The 21,433-nt window shown below is 34.9% G+C and overlaps 1 protein-coding gene across 1 annotated transcript in view; it reads right to left on the bottom strand.

Moving 5' to 3' along the window:
- Positions 1–21,433, bottom strand: part of lrp1bb (low density lipoprotein receptor-related protein 1Bb) — a 247,096-nt gene that overhangs the window by 148,797 nt on the left and 76,866 nt on the right. Inside the window, exon 3 of the mRNA XM_042731628.1 lies at positions 17,272–17,409. Coding sequence (XP_042587562.1) covers positions 17,272–17,409 — 138 coding nt within the window. The remainder of the gene's footprint in view (positions 1–17,271; positions 17,410–21,433) is intronic.

The raw sequence follows: 21,433 nt of genomic DNA, 5'->3' as shown, positions 1-21,433 counted from the left end.
TGATCAAATATGACCCTGGAGCACAAAACCAGTCTTAAGTCGCTGGGGTATATTTGTAGCAAAAGCCAAAAATACACTGTATGTGTCAAAATGATATTTTTTTTCTTTTATGGCAAAATTTATTAGGATATTAAGTAAAGATCATGTTCCATGAAGATATTTTGTAAATTTCCTACCGTAAATATATCAAAACATTTTTATTAGTAATATGCATTGCTAAGAACTTCATTTAGACAAATTTAAAGGTGATTTTCTCAATGTTTTGATTTTTTTGCACCTTAGATTCCAGATTTTCAAATAGTTGTATCTCAGCCAAATATCATCCTTTCCTAACAGCTTATTTATTCAGCTTTCGGATGATGCATAAATCTCAATTTCGAAAAATTGACCCTTATGACTGGATTTGTGGTCCAGGGTCACAAATCTGTTTTCTCTCACAGTGTAAGCTTCACAGTGAACATTACTACATCACTCTCATCAGCGTAGTCCATATCAACAACAAAAATATGTTTTGACTCCATATAGTGGTTATTTTGAGAAAATTCCAGGTATTTTGAGCGGTAGGATTATTAAAAAAAAATTGTGCTAATATACAATTAAATTAAGTAGCCTATATAAAATTGCCAAATAAATCTATCTATCAGTACTTTTTTACTTAAGTACATAAAAAATCGAGTACTTTTGTACTTTCACTCAAGTAAAATTGAAAAGGAATACTTTTACTTTTACTAGAGTATTATTTTATTATACGTATCTGTACTTTTACTCAAGTACTTGATTTGTGTACTTCGTCCACCACTGGTATTTTCCTCTTTTTTTTATCTGCCATCTCTCTCTATCTATAGTCGATCTACTAATATCCGTCCTGTACACTCAAATTGAGTGCTCTGTTCTCGCTATCATTACAAGACACGCCCCCTTACAGCTGATTGGCTACAAGTGTGTTTTGGGACTCTGTCTGACGCTGTGGTCAAAAGTGTTTTTCAAAAATCGCTTAGAGCACATTTAAGAAGCCTTCACTAGAAGCTAGGAGGATGAAATTTGGATATGTTCATCTCAGGACATTTTCATGATCCTCAAATATTCCTACACCTCACAGACCTCTGTGTGAAGCTACACTGATCTAAAAAAGAAGAAAAAAACTTCCTAGAAATTTAGAAGTCAGAACAGAATGTCCCCTCTTATACTCGAACTTATTAGATCTTGTGTAAAAAATTAATAAATAATTTGGAATAACTTATCCATGATTTACTTCATTGGCTATACTGTGCAAATTGAGTTGACCAATGAGACCCCTTGAACATTCCAGCAACCTTCAGTAAAAAAAAAAAAAAAAGCAAAGGTCATATTTTTTGAATATTTCCATTTTTCTATTACTAAATAAGAGAACTGTGAAAACCTGTGAAAAATAAAATCTGAAGTTTTAACCCATAATTAGTGAAACACTGTATTATTTAATCGCTTTAAACATTAAAGTGCATTAGGATAAAGACAAAAAGACAGAACTGTAAAGAAAACAGATCTACAACTGAGCATACTGTCACGCTTGCGTCAAGAGCATGAACACAAAGATAACATAACACAGACTTTTATTAAGATCCCCAGATAATAAAGGTTAAGCCAAGACAGAAGGGAACACAAGCATTCACAACAATAATAGCTAAATTAACCAAGGAGGGATCTTAAATAAGGCACTAAATGAGGGTCAAACAGGTGCTGAGGGTTAACTGATAATTGACTAATGAACTAATGCACTAATGACAACAGGAACAGAACCAAGTATGGGCAAACAGGAACCTGAACCAGACCAGAGGACAGAAACTAAATGAAACACACAGAGTTCATACCTGTTACACATACAGTACAGTCATATTTCAAAAATGTCACTGCAAGCTATGAACACCAAATCACAAAACATAATTTATATAATTTGGATTGAAAACAGAGACCCCAAATCACTTTAATAATACTTTTTGAAAAACTCTTAATTTATTTAAGTGTACATTAAAGTTTATTTATCTGATCTGAGCTCTCACAATAGATCCTGTTACGCAAACAGCAAAAAAGAATTGTATTTTGTGTGTGGAATATCTGACAAAATGAACATAACATGACAATTTTCTACTAAGACGACCCTAAAATTCACTTTCGAGTTGTTTTTTTGTCTGCCTTGCGTGCTGTGCTGCCTGTCATTCTCTCTGGAAGGTCTCAGTGGAATACTAGTGCAACAACCTAAAATTATTTTCATACAGTGCAAGCAACAAAGGCCACATCAGCACGTCTCTGAATCCCTCTGTCTGCCTGCCACATATTAAATCATCTGGCAGTTCCTGAGAGAGGCAACAGACCCAACCGGCTATTGTTCACTGCACTCTTCAGACATTTGTGGGTGTGGATTCAGCTGCATAATTACAATTACTACAAAGACAACTGATTTAACAGCTTCACAAAAACACATGTGAATAAGACACTTTTCTGATCTGAAATGATGAGCTCTCACAAAGAGGAGCTTTCCTTCATCTATTTCAAGACATGCGACTGCTAAACATTCATTACTGTCAAAGGAATGTATGCAGATCTGTTCTTTGATTTCTTACATCTAGTGTCTGATTACCATCATTAGCAGAGTATTAATTCATAGAATCAAGCCATATATCTGGTTATATATTATTCATCGTATCACACCAAATCTATTTCTGTACATTTTCTTTTTCTGCCCTGTGCAACCTATAATACTGATTTTATACATCAAATCTGCATACATTAAGATACTACTACTATTATTACTATTACAACTACTAACAAAATATGTATAAAATTAACATCCATTGACACTCTTGTCTCTTGAGTTGATTACAAAGCAAAATAAAAAATAAAATGTATTATTAATCAGTAAAAATATGACTACTACTTCTACTTCTACTAATAATAATACTAATACAATATTTATAAAATAACATCCTATTAATATTCTTCATTTAAAATAAAATAAAATAAAATAAAATAAAATAAAATAAAATAAAATAAAATAAAATAAAATAAAATAAAATAAAATAAAATAATTATGTGTGCAATATAATTCAGGCACTCAGTGAACAAACTGCAGATGGTCTGTGAGAATGCCATCTAAGGCTGAGACTCTTGGCTGGCATGCTAAAGCAGATATGAAGGATTTATGGGTTCATAAAAAGTTTTGTGACATGTTTTAGCAGCAAAACCAGTGCCATGCTTAGATGGAACTATGTTTGCTACAGAAATTGCAAATACAGGCGGAATTATAATGGTCAACAAAGATTTAGGGAATATCTTAAAAACATAAAAGGATTAATATAATTTTCATATAGAAAACATTAGAAGTAATATTTCAACAACCCAAATCGAGGACCGTTTCTCAGAATCAGGAGAAGGGATTAGTAATTGCATAATAATCTTGTCAGAAATTAAGTAAATGTTTACCTGTGGCTAGTAATTCCTGACTAGCATAGTAGATTTTTTTTTTTTCAATGGTTAATCGATACCATTCACTGCCAATGTTAGCATGCAACAAGTTAACAATTCTTAGAAGGCAAATCATAGCAAATCATTTATTATTATAAAATGACCCTATATCTGACAAATATCACTGAAATAGGTGTCCTGAGAAATCACACCCATCACTGTGACAGTCCTCAGCTCTTGTAAACAACAAAATTGTCAGTAGAGAGGCAGATGCATTTTTAGCCAATCAGAAATGCTCTCTGTCTGTAATTCTGGACATTCAGGTTATTGACATGGGGTTGGCGGACTGATTGGAGGTTGGGGTTTTGTAGAAAGAGCATGTGGTTAAACTAAAATCGTCTACAGCACATTTAGGACCTGTTGTGTTTTGATAGTCCAGAAAAAAAGCGACACTAATTTAAGGTCTGATCTTGCTATTCATACAGGTACGCCATAACTCTGAGCAGCTGCATTCATGAACTTTTTATTGGATGCAGCCTGTTTTGTGGAGACAAAAGGCCAAGCAAAGGAATGAGATGGTAGGCTGACAGATACCAAAGGCTAATCCTCATATCTGCTTTCAAACATCAGCACGCTCTCATGACCCGACACGTAGCCAGACAGACGGATATTCATGGCGGATATTCTGCTGATGCTGAAAATGTCATGGCTTTACTAGGTAAAGTTAAAGAAAAGTATACAGAAGTCATATCAGAGAATGCTAGACATTAAAACAGAATCATGTGACACAAGTACAACACATCTTTAAAGGGACAGTCCACCAAAAAAATATATTTTTGAAAGTTTTGTGAGAATATTTTTTAAAAACATTTTTTTTTCTTAAGAAGAAAATAATTTTTTATCTGTATTGTATTATCTGATTGTAGGCCAGTTATTTGGTGTATATTTGTTTATCAGTTTAATGGAAAACATCATAAGCATGCACACTGTTTTTGTTGTGACTGGCGTGCCGTGAGTTCAAGTTGTGAGTTATTTTTAAAGAGAAATCTTAAGGTGGAGCGGTCTGTTGCATTCATTTGCATTCTGCAAATGTTGCATATTGTTTCATTCATTCTCTGTCTTTCTTGCGCTTTTTTCTAGAATAAATGTGTCCTGTATCACAGTGTGTGTCCTGGTTATGTGTGCTCTCATATGCCCTGGATGCTGCTGACAATTATAAATTACAATTTCTTAAATTAAAAATGAGGTCCCTGTTGGAATTTATTATATAGCTAGTGGTATACTGCATGCTTAAATACTGTAAATAAACTAATACATTCAGTAAACATCTTAACTTTGGGTATTTAAGTCAAGTTATCCTAACTTTAAGAGGTTATTTATGATCTCATTCAGTAATGGTGCATACACATATATCTATGTACGAATGTTTTCAAGAGCAAAACATGATTCCACAATAAATTTTATACTAAAATTAATTCAAAATATTTGAAAAAATCATACAGATATGCATATGTGCAGCTGACTAATAAGAGGCCTGTAATCTTGGTCTGTTCTTAAAAGTGTTTATTGAGTTCGAGCTGGTTTTGAGAACAGCAGCATTGCTCAAAGATTTTTCAATGCATCTCTCAGGTGAAAATTTGTCTTTTTAGAAAGTTTAAGCCCTTATATATGCCGCTAGTTTGAGTGCTTTTTATGCAAATGAATAACTTCTGGCACAGAGTTGCTTATTTAGAATATTCCAAATTCATTAACATTAAAATAAGGTTAAGAACAATTCATGTGTGTATGCATGTTAGAAATTTGGCAGAAATTAAGTTCTGCTTATAAATATAAATAATCCACAGAATTATTAGTGAATGAGACACATTCTTTCCAGGAATTATTCAAAAGTTTTGTTTTTAATGCAAAATACTCTTAACTTATTCTCAAGTTAGAAAAATAAGACTAAAATAGCAGTTAAGGAGAATTTTACTTTGGAATGTTTTTTATGTATTTGGGGCCAGAAGCAGCAAACCTTTTTTTTTTTTTTTTTTTCATGGAAAAGTACTTATGTTTCTTGTGACAGAGGGTCGGCCTCCCCTCCAATCACTGTCGACCCCGGCCCACATGAAGCCTCACCACAAGAGGGGCGTGATAACGGAATGCTGCTGGCAGCGCGTGATGAGGTGCACTTGACGCTTATTGTACCCTGTCACCGCTGCCATAAATCCAGCGTCACGTCTCTCCTGTGCTGAGCCAGCCTCTTCTTGTGCATCACAATCTGTCCTCGAGGTCAAGGTACGCTGCCACATGAGGGGCCACCAGTAAGCCGTTGACTCCCTGGCCCAGCCAAGCGGGAACAGTCTCCTTTTAAGGCACCCTTTGAATTCCTACAGAAAAATCTCAAGGACAGATACTAACTTTAAAGGCCTTGTAATACATAGCAAGAAATCAGTGGGAGTCCTGATTTACTTGTTGCCCTAGATGACAACATCCTGTGACTTTCAAAAATACAATAAATTATCAAATAAAAGTAAGTCCAATATGCAAACAATTGTCTTAAAAGGGGATTTCTGTCTTTATTTACTCACCCTCAAGGGAGCCGATATATGTTTCTGCCGTTCTATGTTTCTCCAGCCATTCTAAAGAGGCATCTATTTAACTTTAGATTTTTCTAAAGTTAAATAGATCAAAACTGACAGCAATTATACTGTATTTACACAAATCTTTCTATCCATAAATGATTCATAAAAAAAGTATATCATTTTCACAAAAATATTAAGGGGTTAGTTTACCCCAAAATGAAAATTCTGTCATTAATTACTCACTCTCATGTTATTCTATACCTGTAAGACCTTCGTTCATCTTAAGAACGCAAATGAAGATATTTGTTTTAAGAAATCTGAGAGCTTTCTGACCCGCTATAGACAGCAACACAACTGACACGTTCAAGAACCAGAAAGGTAGTTAGGACATTGTTGAAAAAGTAATTTTATGAAGCTACGGGAATATTTTTTGTGCACAAAGAAAACAAAAATAACAACTTTATGCCACATTTTTTTCTCTTCCATGTCAGTCTTTGACACGTTTATGTGTTCAGTTAAATATCTTAATTTGTGTTCTGAAGAAGAACTAAGGTCTTACAGATTTGGTACGACATGAGGGTGAGTAATTAATGACAGAATTTTTATTTTGGGGTTAACTATCCCTTTAAGCAACGCAATGAAAATAGTGATAGTGTTTCTTGAGCACCAAATCAGCATATAGGAATTATTTCTGAAGGATGTACATTTACATTTACGTACATTTATGCATTTAGCAGATGCTTTTATCCAAAGCGACTTACAGTGCATTCAGGCTATACATTTTTTTTTTTTTATCAGTATGTAAAATTGAAAACTGAAGTAATGACTGCTGAAAATTTTACTTTGCCTATGAATTTTTATGCATGTTTATGCATTGCCCACTTGATCACATCTCCAACTATTATTCATTTCAGTGGGAGGCAACTCGGAGAAAAACAAATTAAACCTGTGGCAAATGAATGATAAAGTTGTTATTCTTATCAATAACTTGGAGAAGATTCTTTCTTCTATTTAAGTGATACACAGATGGCCTGAAAACTACTTATTACCCCACCCACACAAACATGAGTGAAAAGAAAGAGCAGCAGAAGTCTGTAATTTTACTTCCCCATATGGATTAATTACAGGCCAGCTCTAGAGACCTTCATGGCCTTTGTTTCTCCAAGGTCTGTCTTAATCCAATCATTTGCCTGGTTTTCAGGGCCCCCTAATTAATCTGGGACCAAATTAAGATGCTGATCTTTGCACAAGCCATGGCCATTGGAGAAGCAATAGTGTTTAATAAGCATGCCGTAGGCCTGCCTTTCTGAGAGGAATTCAATTTGTTAAAAATTCTACTCTCTTGACAAATTAAAGTTCACACAGTATGTATCCAAAATCATGCATTCCTGATGTTTAAGTAAATGTCATATTTATCAAGAGTTGTTTGTGTATGAAAAATGCACAAAGTATTTCCATAATTACATTGCAATAAATTTGATATACACGCAATACAATGTTTTGGAAGAACACTATGTTAACCAAGGCTGATGGTATTATTTGATGAATTTGAATTCATTTGAAATAATTAGAGGAATTATTTGATGGAAAATACAGTCAAATACAGTATTACTGTGGAAAATTGTTTCAATTTAAAACAATTATTTATTTATTTATTTATTTGTTTATTATTAATAATAATTAATAATAATAATAATAATATATAATAATAATAATAATAATAATAATATTATTATTATTATTATTATTATTATTATTATTATTATTATTATTATTATTATTATTATTATTATTATGTCCAAACTGTGAATATTCTTGCACTGATACTTAAATGCAATCTTAATCCCAGATGCAATAAGCATTACGAATTATCTTCTGTATTCATTCATGTGATGGAAATTCCCATAAATATGCAAGACAAAAGCATCATTGTAAATCATTTAGCATCTCAATACATTTTTTAACCTCCCTTCCTGCAGAGAAAGAATAACGCTGTAATTGGATTTGATATCACCAGATTGTATTGGGTTCTTTCAAAACATTACAAAAGGTAATGATTTGACAGATGATTCAGACAAACACTGATGCGAAAAGACTGCCACTTTTAAAGTCAAAAATAGCAGTGAAGAAGCCAAGCTTTAAGTGAGTCACAGCTGAGTTTAACTTGTTAAATGCTCAAGCATTTACTGTTAAAAAGTTGTAAATAAAACAACAAAGATTGCTGGAGTACATTTAAAAATATACAAATATAAACTATTTTAGTTTTTGTACTTCAATATGTCATGTCTATTTTAATGTGCTACTTATCATTTCCTTGAAATGTGCAATTACCAAATTCTGAGAGAAAATAGTGTCTACATCTTTTATTTTCTTCAGTGTTGGCATGTGTATTGGTGTGTACTGGATTAAGTTTCATCATGGGATATCACACAACCTTCAGTTTTAAACACCACAAAAGTCATGCATAAAAAAACATAAGCCAGCTATGCTGCGATCATTACCAAAAAGACTGGTCCTTCTCCTCTAGATAATCCTATTAGTGAAAATAATCAGACTATGAGACTAAAAACGACCGAAGGATCCTGGATTAAGATGCATTGGTTCCCGGGTTAATCCTCCAGAGTTAGCCTATGCTTTTATGAACTCAAATGGGTCAAAAAGTCAACGGTGATTTCTTGTTATTGCACAAATTTGACCCTACATTACAGTTTAGGACTATCCCCAAAGGAAGCGCAGTCAAGTGCACATTGAGTGCTACCCTGTCATTATACTATTCAAATGAGGTACTTGACTTTCACATTTATGGTAGCCTGTTAATGAAAGGTGCATGACCCACTGAGACTAACAATATGAGCCATCTTCAAACAACAGTGAACAGCCACAAACTGTACAGCATCACTGAACATCATCGGTTTCATCTGAAAATGACCAGCAGCTAGCAAGGGGGAATGCTTAATGCATTCTGGATGATATTCCATATCATTACACAAAACAAATTCAATAAATATGCTAATAGCATATGTGTAGGTGAATGCATGCCACTTTTCTTTAAACTGAAGAGAAAACAGGAAATGGCTTGCACTGCATTTGTGGATATTTACATTTGCACCATTGTTACCGCTGCCGTCCTGACCCTGGGGATACTGTTTGTTTGTTTGTATGAATTGTTGGAAATTAAAAGTTAATCAAGTGAAATAATTGAATGCTGTTGAGAGTCAAAGCAAGGGAGGGAAGGTACATCTGTGACATGTTTTTTCATTACTTTGCAAAAGCAGCGTTATCTATTAACAATGGCATCCCCAAATTTGTACAACTATGCAAATGCTCATTTCACTTAACTTAAGTAAATGTCTGCTGATGTGCACATTGATTCATTTACTTTCAGCTAGGTTTTGTTGAATAATAGAATTAATTAGCTGTCTTTGTAGCTTAGCATCAATACTTATGACGATAAGTAGAATTTATACCATACATATACTATTGTTCAAAAGTTTGAGGTCAGCAAGTTTATTAATAATAATAATAATAATAATATATATATTTTTTTATTATTATTATGAAATAATTAAATAAATTGCATTTATTAAACAATTTAGCATTTATTTCATTTCAAATGAATGTTGTTCTTATGAACTTTTCATTCATCAAATAAACCTACAAAAAATGTATGACTGTTTCCACCATCTTCACAGGAATATATATATAGTACAGTTATTTTAAATTGTAAATTTTGGGAGCATAAAGCTTTCAAAAACATTTTTAAGGGTGGTTAAATAAACTTATCACTGCATCTAAACCAATAACATGTTTATTAGATCCTGTACCCACTAAATTACTGAAAGAGTTGTTACCTGTAGCAGAAGAACCGCTTCTCAATATTATTAACTTGTCGTTATCTTTAGGTCACATCCCAAAACCATGTATTTTTTAGAAAAAGTTGTGTATGCTCAATTGTGCTCCTTCCTACAAAAAAAAATAATCTGAAGATCTGAAGATATGAAGGGGTTTCAGGCCCCACCATAGCACGGAAACTGCATTTGTTAAAATTACAAATGACTTGCTTCTTGCGTCAGACCAAGGCTGCATCTCATTGCTAGTTTTACTTGATCTTAGTGCTGCGTTCGACACCATAGATCATGACATACTCATAGATAGATTACAAAACTATACAAGTATTCAAGGGCAGGCTTTAAGATGGTTTAGATCCTACCTGTCCAATCGCTACCACTTTGTTTATTTAAATGGGGAGTCATCTCATTTATCACCAGTAAATTATGGAGTGCCACAAGGATCTGTCCTAGTTCCTTTGCTATTTTCAATATACATGTTGCCCCTTGATAATATTATTAGAAAATATGGGATTAGTTTCCAATGTTATGCTGATGATACTCAACTATATATCTCAACAAGACCAGATAAAAATGGGTGTAATATTAGACAGCAACTTGTCTTTTGAAAATCATATTTCCCATGTTACAAAAACAGCATTCTTCAATCTTAGAACCATTGCCAAGCTACAAAACATGTTACCTGTTTCTGATGCAGATAAGCTAGTTCATGCATTCATGACCTCTAGGACTATTGTAATGCACTGCTAGGTGGTTGTCCTGCATCTTCAATAAACAAGCTACAGGTAGTCCAAAATGCAGCGGCTAGAGTACTTACCAGATCAAGAAAATATGATCATATTACCCCAATCTTACAGTCTTTGCACTGGCTACCTATTAAGTTCTGTATCAGTTACAAAATATTATTACTTACTTGTAAGGCCCTTAATGGATTAGCTCCTGTGTACCTAACTTGTCTTCTACCATGCTACAATCCATCACACTCTCTAAGGTCACAAAACGATAGACTTTTGATAGTACCTAGGATAACAAAGTCCGCTAAAGGAGCCTTTTCGCATTTGGCTCCCAAACTCTGGAATAGCCTTCCTAATGATGGGGTTCAGACACACTTTCTCTGTTTAAATCTAGATTAAAAACACATCTCTTTGGCCAAGCATTCAAATAATGCATCTCATAATTTTGCACTGCAGTTAAATCTGATTAAATGTGCATTGTTATTCTTTAGCTTGGGTCAAACTAATTAATTTTACTTGGCTGGAACAGCAGCTATGCTAATTATGTTTCTATTTGTTTCTCTGTGGTAACTAAGATTTACACAAGCTTCAGTCTGGATCCAGAACACCTGGGAAGAGATGATGCCAACCCCTCAGAGGACCTCAGATGATGCTAATCCTGAAACAACATACAGAACTACCAAATTTTGCTATAAGTTTGGTTGCATAATTGCTGTTAATAGTGTTCATTGTCTGTTTGTTTACATCTTTAATTGATTTTTTCCGAACATTTCTGCCATATGCACATAAACTGACAGTCATCACTGATAAGCTACTACTAAATATTGTAGAAACTTAATTTTCTGTAAAGTGCTTTGCAATGATTTGTATCGTAAAAAGTGCTATACAAATAAACTTGAATTGAATTGGTTGACGGTTTGTTTTTTGTCTTGTTTTTTCTAGGCTTGATTGTGTTCATGGGGTGCAGTCTAACATGTGCTAATGCTTCATTAAAAAAAAAAAAAATAAAAAAAAAAAAATAACATAATTTACCTTTATTCCATACCGTTTTGACCCTTCTCTCATCAACACTCTGATGATTTCCTGGTTTTATGAAGCCACACCCTCAGAAATATGCAATGGGCTCAGAATGGTTAGCTGGCCCAGTGTGTTGTGATTCGCTAAACCACCTCTAGTGCGCATCTAATCATCACGCGTATTGTAAACAATGGTGTCGTCTATATTGCTTATCAATTTGAGCCCAATTGAGACACAGAGAATATAAGTGAAGAGGATTGCACAGAGCCTGTGTCTAATGCTTCTCATAGCTATGTGAAAATAAGTGTATAATTGGAACAGCTGTTGGAGCTGATGAGCTGATGATCTAGGGGGACGCAAGGAACAGGATTATGAACCCCTGCTTTAGAACATTGATTTTGAATCTTGTGAATCTATTAGAATCATTAGAAGAGAGAATCGTGATTCATATATGAATAGATTTTTACGTGCAACTCTAGTTTTCTCTTCCTCTTCTCTTAAGCAGCGAAGCATGGCCTCGCCCCCTTCACTGCATGTTCCCGGGGGCAGGTTTTATCTGGGTTTGTGACGTCACAAACCCGGGAAGTAACTGGTTGTAGTCCCTACAAGCCGTTTTTGTAGGCATTAAACTGCCATCATTTTAAAATACGAATTTTCCATTTGCATTTATCTTTTGCTTCGTAACTTTGCAGATATTCTTTATGCTCAAACAGTAACATTACACACTAACTAACATTAAAAAAGTGAAATCGCAATCAACCACTCTTTAAAATGTTGCTGACCCCAAACTTTTGAATGGTTCTGTATATCTAAATATTATCAAATTAAACTAGACACCATTAAAACAAACTTTGAATTTTGGTTAATTGCTGTGCATGTCTTAAAGCATAGATAGATTTGTTCCTGCTTTAAATGGGAGAGAATCATCTCAATGGATCAAAACTGTACAACAGTAAGCAGTCAGTTTTAATGTGCAACACATATGGAGAACTATTTCTGTAATCACATTTCAGGGCTGTGAAGAGACTTCCTTTGTACTAAAAGAGACTTTAAGCTTTCCTCTGTTTTTATTTTTTACTCCTGTAATTACTCTAATTGGTATGCAATTGCTTTTGAGAAAAGGAATCATGAGCTGCTTTTTAATGACTGAACATAATGCAAGCACATACCACAATAGATGAAATTACCTAAGGGTGTTCATTTGTTTGCATTTCAGCATAAAGAAAATGTAAATAAAATGTGTTCTGATATTAGCTTGCTTCTAACATAATCAGTTTGAAGACATTCTCTAGCCCAAAAAATTAATAATAATAAATCATTGTCATTACTAGTTTGTACAACTGTAGCCCTGGTCCTATGGCTGCATGAAATGAGAAAACATTTTTAATATTTCTTGGGTCAAAAAAAGTTTGCGATATATTTTTTCCTCCTCTGCAAATCACTCGCTGTGGTTGGTTGCACCTAAATCAGGCGTAAGGACATTTTCTTTTCACATATCACATGCACACTTCAGTTACCCAACAGAACGCAGGTTAATGTGTTTATTTACTGGGAGAAATCGGGAAAATGGGTAAAAATCCACCTGTGTCGATCAGTTTATTCTTAAAGGGGTCATATGATGCTGCTAAAAATAACATTATTTTGTGTACTTGTTGTAATGCAATGTGTTTATGCGGTTTGAGGTTCAAAAAACACATTATTTTCCATATAATGTACATTATTGTTTCTTCTCTATGCCCCGCCTTTCTGAAACGCATCGATTTTTACAAAGCTCATCGTTCTGAAAAAGCAAGGTGTGCTCTGATTGGCCAGCTATCCAGTGCGTTGTGACTGGCCGAATGCCTTGAGTGTGTGATGGAAATGTTATACCCCTTAACATACTATGCTGTCTCCCAGGCCAGCAGCACGAGACTCAGTCCAGCTGCTCTGCTCGTGCACACCCCATCATCGGTTCACTTTTAGCAGTTCAGTCAATGTACTGTTTGGAGTAACTGAATAACTCGGGAAATTGGTTTATTTCATGTCAGAGGGAGTGTAAGTCACGTTTATAAACCAAATAATTTAAAGTAATTTTTGGATTAGTGCATACTGGAGACGCAAACCGTTTCAATCAATTCAGTTCGATTTGGTGAACTGGTTCAACCGGTTTACTAAGAAGATCCGGATAAATAGAAAGATTCGTTCGTGATCCAGACATCACTAGACAAGACCAAACCAATAAAACACATAACAAACATTTGATGGATCCAGTGGGGACATAATTACTGATTATAATAACTTATACTGTCTTTTTACGCTTTGCCTTGCGTATCGCGTAACGTAAACATAAAACTGTGTCTGCATTTGTGACCGGAGAAACAACAAACAACAAGCCTACTCTACTGCTCAAAACTCGCGTCTGAATCAACATTAGCAAATTATTTAAATTTAAAAAACATACTTACAGGCTGTGATTTAGAAGCGCCAGACTGTCCTTGCAAAGTTTGAACTGACCACCTTTATAGAAACAGCCGTTGTGCCACAGACGCACTGCAAGATACTGGTTCAGGAAACAGTCCTCATTCTCCATAAGATGCGCAGCACACATCTGAGTATTTAGGTTGGACTGTTCTGGAACAGTGTTGAAATACAACTTAACCACTGATTTCTAGTTGTGTCCTCTTTTGGAAGTAGTTTCGCTTTTACAATGAAACACACAGCGACTCCACAACATGGCAGCGACGGCATCAGCGAGAATAAAAGTTACGCCTTCTTTCTTTGCATGAACATTTGGGAGGCGTTATGGAAATCTTCCCACATAGTGACGTAGATGTGGGGGCGTGTTAGAACGAGCCAATTTAGGGAGGTGTGGTTGATTCTTAAATTTTATAAAGAATCTCTATTTTAGTCTTTGCAACATTACAGATCTTCTTTATGCACCAAGAGCTTGTAACACTCCAAAGAGAAAGGAAAAATTTAAATCATATCATATGACCCTTTAAGCCATTTATGACCTTACCTTGATAAAGAAAAATGGTTTAAAATGTTGGCATGACCATGCAGCTTAGTAAGCATAACTAGTTTAAGAATGTGCATGTAAATGCACTCAATAAAGCCTGGGACCTCTCAGTTCCAAAAAGAAATTTAAAACCTGTGCTTATTAAAAGAAAACATTCAAAAAAAGTCTTTGACAGTCCCTTTGAAAGACCTTATGTACATAACCACCTGTTACTATGACCAAATGCTGTCACCACAGAATTTTTTTTTTTTTTTTTGCCATTTGTATGCTCACAGCTTGTGAGAAACTTCTGAAATTTCTCCTCCTTGAGCTCCTAAACTTAAATGTGGCATCTTCTCATCTCCACCTGTCAAGTACAGTACCAGTGCTGGCTGTGAGGAGCGAGATTTTGCACAGTGAAAAAGAGGCAGCCAGGTGGTAGAAAAGAAAAAAAGAAAGGAGAAAAAAAAGGGTTTCATGCCATCTCTTAAAATCTCCACTCCACTGAAGGACAATCATTAAAATAAAAAATTGCTGAAGTGTGTGAAGGTGAAATAGAATGCTGTCTTTGTCTTCCATATGGACACAGTTTTGTGTAATACCCTCCTGGGATTCATTATGTATATTCATTATGAGCAGGGGAGGGAAAGTTTCAGCAGAGACCCAGCTGCCATGCACCAACTTCTCCACGGTGACCTCATTTCCTCCCGTCTGCAGGTGTATGGCTGGAAACACATGTTGAATGTCCCGGCCAGAACTCCTCAGCGGCCAGTGCTTACTCATTCAATTAGCACCTTTGATTAAGTATACGATGTTGCTTAGTTCTGCAGACGGTTAAATCACCAACAAAAACACGTCCAGACTTTCCACTTCTGTGCAACCTCTAAATCTGTCTTACGTATGATTACTAACATCTGCATGTGGTTTAAAAGCTAATGTAATTTTCCTTGCACACAAGCTGCAAAAACATCAATTTAGAGGTGAAAGACTAAACAGAACAAAGACGCTTGAGTAAGGAAACATTTGCGTTAGGACTGCAGTGAAGTAAACGGCAGCCCAGAAGTCTGCAAACTGAGCAAGAGTGGAATGAAAAAAGGATTTATTGCCTCAGGCACTCCTTGCTTAATTAGCTGTATCTAAAAACAAACAAATGGAGGAGGAGAACAATAAACATAATGTCTCTTAATGCTTCCTAACACCCAAGGATAACTTTCTGTGATACATCACTTCAGGCTCTGAGCACCTCTCTCTTTATCTGCAATACGTCAAGTCAAAACCTTAATCTTTCTGCCCACTGAACTAGACCAGTCTCTTTCCTTGCACTGGAAGGAGATTGGTTTTTCTGTCAGAGAAAGATGTTTTGAGGTCAGCCCTTCCTTTAGGGCAGATAAACAAGAAAAGTGAGGTTTAGCTTATAAGGAATGAGCTAATATGGTGGTGAAGGGTAATAAAACTAATAATGTCATGTTTATATACCAATGTAGACAATACAAAAAAACAGGCAGCTTTCCACCGTTTCTATGAGAGGATATATCAGTTTGAATTCAGTTGAAGTCAATTTAAAGTGGGTTCCAAAAGTAAGAGATCCCTAGTCAAAATAATTCCATTTTGCACTTTTTAATAACATTTCCAAAACCCAGAAATAAATAATTTTAAATATTTCACAATTAGCTCAGTTGTTAGCTAACTTGGCTTAGGTCTTAATTATTTCAAAACAAAATAAAATTAAATATTTACTTAAAAATTATGGAAGCTTGTTTCTGCAATAACATAAAATGAGAAATACAATGTAAAAATAAAATAAAATAAAATAATTTGTCTTTTGGGACTAGTGTAAATTTTAAATAAATTTTCTATAAATAAATGATAAAAGCTTGTTCCATAAAGGAAATTGTCACTTTTCACAATTCTGACTTTTTTCTTGAAATTATAATACAATATAATATAATTTCAGAATTCTGAGATAATAACAGAACTGCGAGAAAAAGAGTCTCATATCATGAGGTAAAAAAAAAAAAAATCAATGAACTTTTCTATGGAGGAAAGAGGCTTCCAAAAGAAACAAAGAAAGAAAGAAAGATACAAACAAACAAACAAACAAAATAAATAAATAAAAAAATAATAAAAAAATACAAAAGTAATTATTATTTTTCCACCAGTCTCTCAAGTCTAGAGAAACATGTTGTTGATCCAACCCTGCAGGAAATCCCTGCAATCCACCGGACATTATAATCTGGTGTTGTTTATATGGATCACTGGCCAGTTTTCAGCCAGGCTCTGGATCAAAGGGCAGGATCAGCTGCTCCTGGCATTGCCCAGCTGGGTGCCACACTCTTCCAGTTCACCAAAGGTCACACTCTTGGCCAGCCTGAGGTGTGCCGCCTCTACTAACGGGCATCCACCCAGTGCCAACTGCTGAGTCGGTATTGTCATATCACAGGAGTCCAGGTGACTCCACCTGCTTGTTATTGTGGCTTGAATGATTGTGAATAAGAGTTGATTGTGTCCAACATTACACCTGCAGCGTCATTTACCTGTTTGCCTTTCATTAGCGTAAAACCAATTTATGTAAAGATATGCAGCGTTAGGTTGTCAATATAAAATCTGTTTGTGTCCAAACAGTGAGCTTAATGATATTGACAGATCAAGATAAATATCTGTCTAGCAAAGACTTTATAATCTAGTGTACTCACCTCGACAGTGGACTCCTTCGTCAAAACCGTCCTCACAGTCTTTCACCCCATTACAGAGTTTGTTGAAGTGAATGCACTTTCTTGTCCCGATACACTGTATGTGATTTAGAGGACATCTGACTATCACCTCGACCTCACCTAAAGAACAGAAAAGAATGAGGTTTACATACAGGTCTGGTGTGATTTTAGTTAAAACATATCATCCACATAGTTTCACTGTATTGTCAGTAATTACTTTAATAACTACTAAGACAGTTTTATGCAAATCTATGTGGTTCAGACAAATGTCACTTGCTTTAATTTGCTAAGCTTTGAGGGATGCAAATGAAAATGGGAAACAATCCAGTTGATTGAATTCAGCTTAAATGCACTGCCAGCCTCAGAGTGATTTCATTTTGTGGTAAAAACTTTCCTTCAGCATCATTTCCTGTCGGTGGTTCTTTAGAGAAATGCTAATAGAATGGTTACAGGTTTCTCATTTACAATTCAACCTTCCTCTTTACTATCCTAATGAATGCTAATTTAATTAACAACTTAAAACCAATACATCTCTTACTGTAAAAGTAAAGTTCTGCAATGCAATGAGGTTGCAAAAACCGTTTAAGCAAATTGGCATTTGTTTGAAAGTAGAAATAATAACAAAGTAATAGACTAATTATTACCTATTTATTACTGCATGGACAGATTAAATTGATCAAAAGTGACAGTAAATATGTAATGTTATAAAAGATTTCAATTTCAAATAAATGTTGAAATTTCGCTTGAATGTCTCTTGAATTTTCTGTTCATCAAAGAAGCCTGAAAAAATATTTAGCAGCAAAAACGTTCACAACATTGATGATAATAATAAATGGTTCTTGAGCACCAAATAAGCATATTGGAACGATTTCTGAAGGATCATGTGATACTGAAGACTGAATTAAAGACTGAAAATTCAGCTTTGCATCACAGAAGTAAATTACAATGTCAAATATATGAAAGTAGAAAACAGCTATTGTAAATTGTAATGTTTCACAATACTACTGTTTAATGCTATATGCAGTGCACACACACACACACACACACACACACACACACACACAATGCAATGCACTTTAAACATACTTTCTATAAACTAGATTCTTAATATAAAAAATAAATAAATAATGAATTTAACGTTTATAAAATTAAATAAACAATGATTAGAATCAATATGTAGCCATAAGCATGTAAAAACCCTCCAGAAACAACATTATTCAGACTATTACAAAGATAGCACTCCAGATAAACAATAAAAGTTCATTAAAACAGGTTGCATACAGTAAATGATAGCATTGCTGTAAATAACCCCTTTCTTCATTAAAAAAAATACATGAACAGTCTGTAAACACAGCCACAAATGCAAATGTGTTTACTTGAAGGCATTGCTCTGTACAGTAAACAGACGTTCGCATGTAGGCTATGCTGCTAAGCTATTCTGAATCACTCTGTGCGTGAGAGATAGAGAGCAAGAGAAAGAGAGAACGAAAGAGAGAGACGGAGCCAAAGCCTCAGAGATATCTATTGACATGGCTGCACCAAGCAGCTGTTTAAAGATTCATGAGGCACATAGGTGACCCTCATCTGCTTGAGCAGCCACAAGAACACATAAAACACGTCTAAGTGAAACATCGACTTCCATCTCGCACACTGTGAATATGTCACATTGCACCTTAACTACATTGGTATCAATTACCATAACTGCAACACAGCCACTTAGCGTGAGATTTATAGCTCGTGTGACAGGACCTCTTACAAATCTCCGGAGTCCCAGTTTCCTCCGAGCTCTGATCCTACACCACTGAAAACATCCTCCGGAAGAGTCGAGGTTATTCATCAGCTTTCATTTAGACTTCATAAGATAAAATGACGCTGTAATTAAGGGGGTCGTTTAATGGGGGATTGTCATCCCTTAACATATAACAAGCGTATGATTTATCCGCCAATGCACATTTATGCTTTTCACATTTCACGAAAGCATCCCATTGTTCTCACAGACGTTTTCCTTTTTCTCGGTCATGGGAATGTTCCGAAACTTCTTCTTTTTTTTTTTTTTTTTTCTAGACCACCTTTTTCCGAGCCCCAAGGATATTCTAAATTAGGGAAAGTCAAATGTAAGTGACCTCAACTTTGCATACTCATATTTCAAATGTGAGAACAAAAGGCAGGCTAATCAACCTCACAACCTCGTGGCTTTTCTTCAGAGAGCTGGAGGAGAAGACACAGGACAGGCTTTTCAATTAAAACACCATTTGTTTCAATCCTTGGCGATACATACAAACACACAACTTAACTGATTTAACAGTGTCAGAGGGATTTGGGGGCCAAAATATGTTGATTAATAGCCATGCTAATTTTCAATTAAAACTGTACAGATATACTGGCAAACATCTCTCTAATTATGCATTCATGAGTCTTTTTTCCATTATTCATGAGTAAATACAGCAGCAAAACAATCGAGGGGCTCATGTCACATGCATTGCTCTGTTAACGCAGTGGAGTGAGGGGCTGTGACAAACTGTGATTATCCTAATAAAACTGCATTGTCAAATACAGAATAATTCCACTCACAAACTGATTGGGGACTAATCTAATCAGATGAGAGGGAGAGATGAATATTCAGGAGTTTCAGATGCACCATGCTGGATAACACAGATGGTGTCTGTGCAGTTGAGGGATGATAGGAAATTATGTCTCTTCACCCTGTACCGAATTAGAAGCCAGATAGCACTCGTGGTGAAACATCCTCCATCATGAGAAAACTCATGAAAGTGGAGGCGGAAAACACATGCTTATCGTACTTGCATGTAGGAGAACTGTCAAAAAAATAAAAGCATTAGAGATAGGATAACAGTCTATAGTAAATATGTTGTGAACATTTATGCCTTTGGCATTTTAACTTACATGTTTTATAAAGTGAAAAGCTTTGTGTTTTTAAGAAACAAATCCATCATTAACTTTAAACCATCGCTTCAAGCCAAAACACCAGTCCATAATCCATAATAATTTATCCTCCAGTGAAAAACTCCATCTCCTGTTGTCCTCTCACATCAAAATATACCAACATATTTGTGACCCTGTACCACAAAAGTACCACTAATACTAATAATAATAAATATCCATTGATGTATGGCTTGTTAGGATAGGACAATATTTTGGCAGAGATACAACTGTTTGAAAATCTGGAATCTGAGGGTGCAAAAAAATCTAAATATTGAGAAAATCGCCTTTAACGTTGTCCAAATGAAGTCCTTAGCAATGCACATTACTAATCCAAAATTAAGGTTTGATATATTTACGGTAGGAAATTTACAAAGTATCTTCATGGAACATCATCTTTACTTAATATCCTAATGATTTTTGGCATAAAAGAAAAAATGATAATTTTGACCCATACAATGTATTTTTGGCTATTGCTACAAATATACCCATGCTACTTATATCTGGTTTTGTGGTCCAGGGTCACATTTGTTTAGAACCGATTTCAACTTTTTTAGAACATTGTTTGATCTGTGCATATTTCTCACCTGATTCACTCAACATGACTGTTTCACTGGAGAAATCAACATTATGGATAGAAGACTTGCCAGAAGCAACTGTTTGAAGTTAAAAACAGCTTGATGAATTTATTACAAATATGGAGTGTTTCACTTTACACAACATCACTTGATGAACTTGTATAGTGTTGACTACTTGTGGATTACTGTGATGTTTTTTTATCAGCTTTCTGAACTCCCATTCTGACGGCACCCATTCACTGCAGAGGATCCATTGAAGAGCAAGTTATGAAATGGAGAATTTCTCCAAATTTGTTCTTATGAAGGAACAAACTCATCTACATCTTTAATAGTTTGAAGGTGAGCAAATTTTCATATTTACATACTTACATAAAAGTGTACATAGCCCAATGTTTTGTGTGTCTAATTCAAACAAATCAACCAAACAGGATCATTTGGAGAAAAATTTAAATGTGAACCTTTGCCAGCTATTTGTTTAATTGACACAGGATTTGTTACAGGTTTCACTCTACGAAACAAATAAAACAAATGGCCAACTCCATTTCAGGACCGTGCATACTGAATAATGCATTATAAAGTAAGGCTGAAGTTCTAAATTGCTGTTCAACCCCTGATGGTAAAGAGGA

Source organism: Cyprinus carpio, chromosome B9 (genome assembly GCF_018340385.1).
Source record: "Cyprinus carpio isolate SPL01 chromosome B9, ASM1834038v1, whole genome shotgun sequence".
Lineage (NCBI taxonomy): Eukaryota > Metazoa > Chordata > Actinopteri > Cypriniformes > Cyprinidae > Cyprinus > Cyprinus carpio.
Note: the sequence above shows the minus strand (reverse complement) of the source record. Positions and strands in the feature narration are given on the sequence as shown.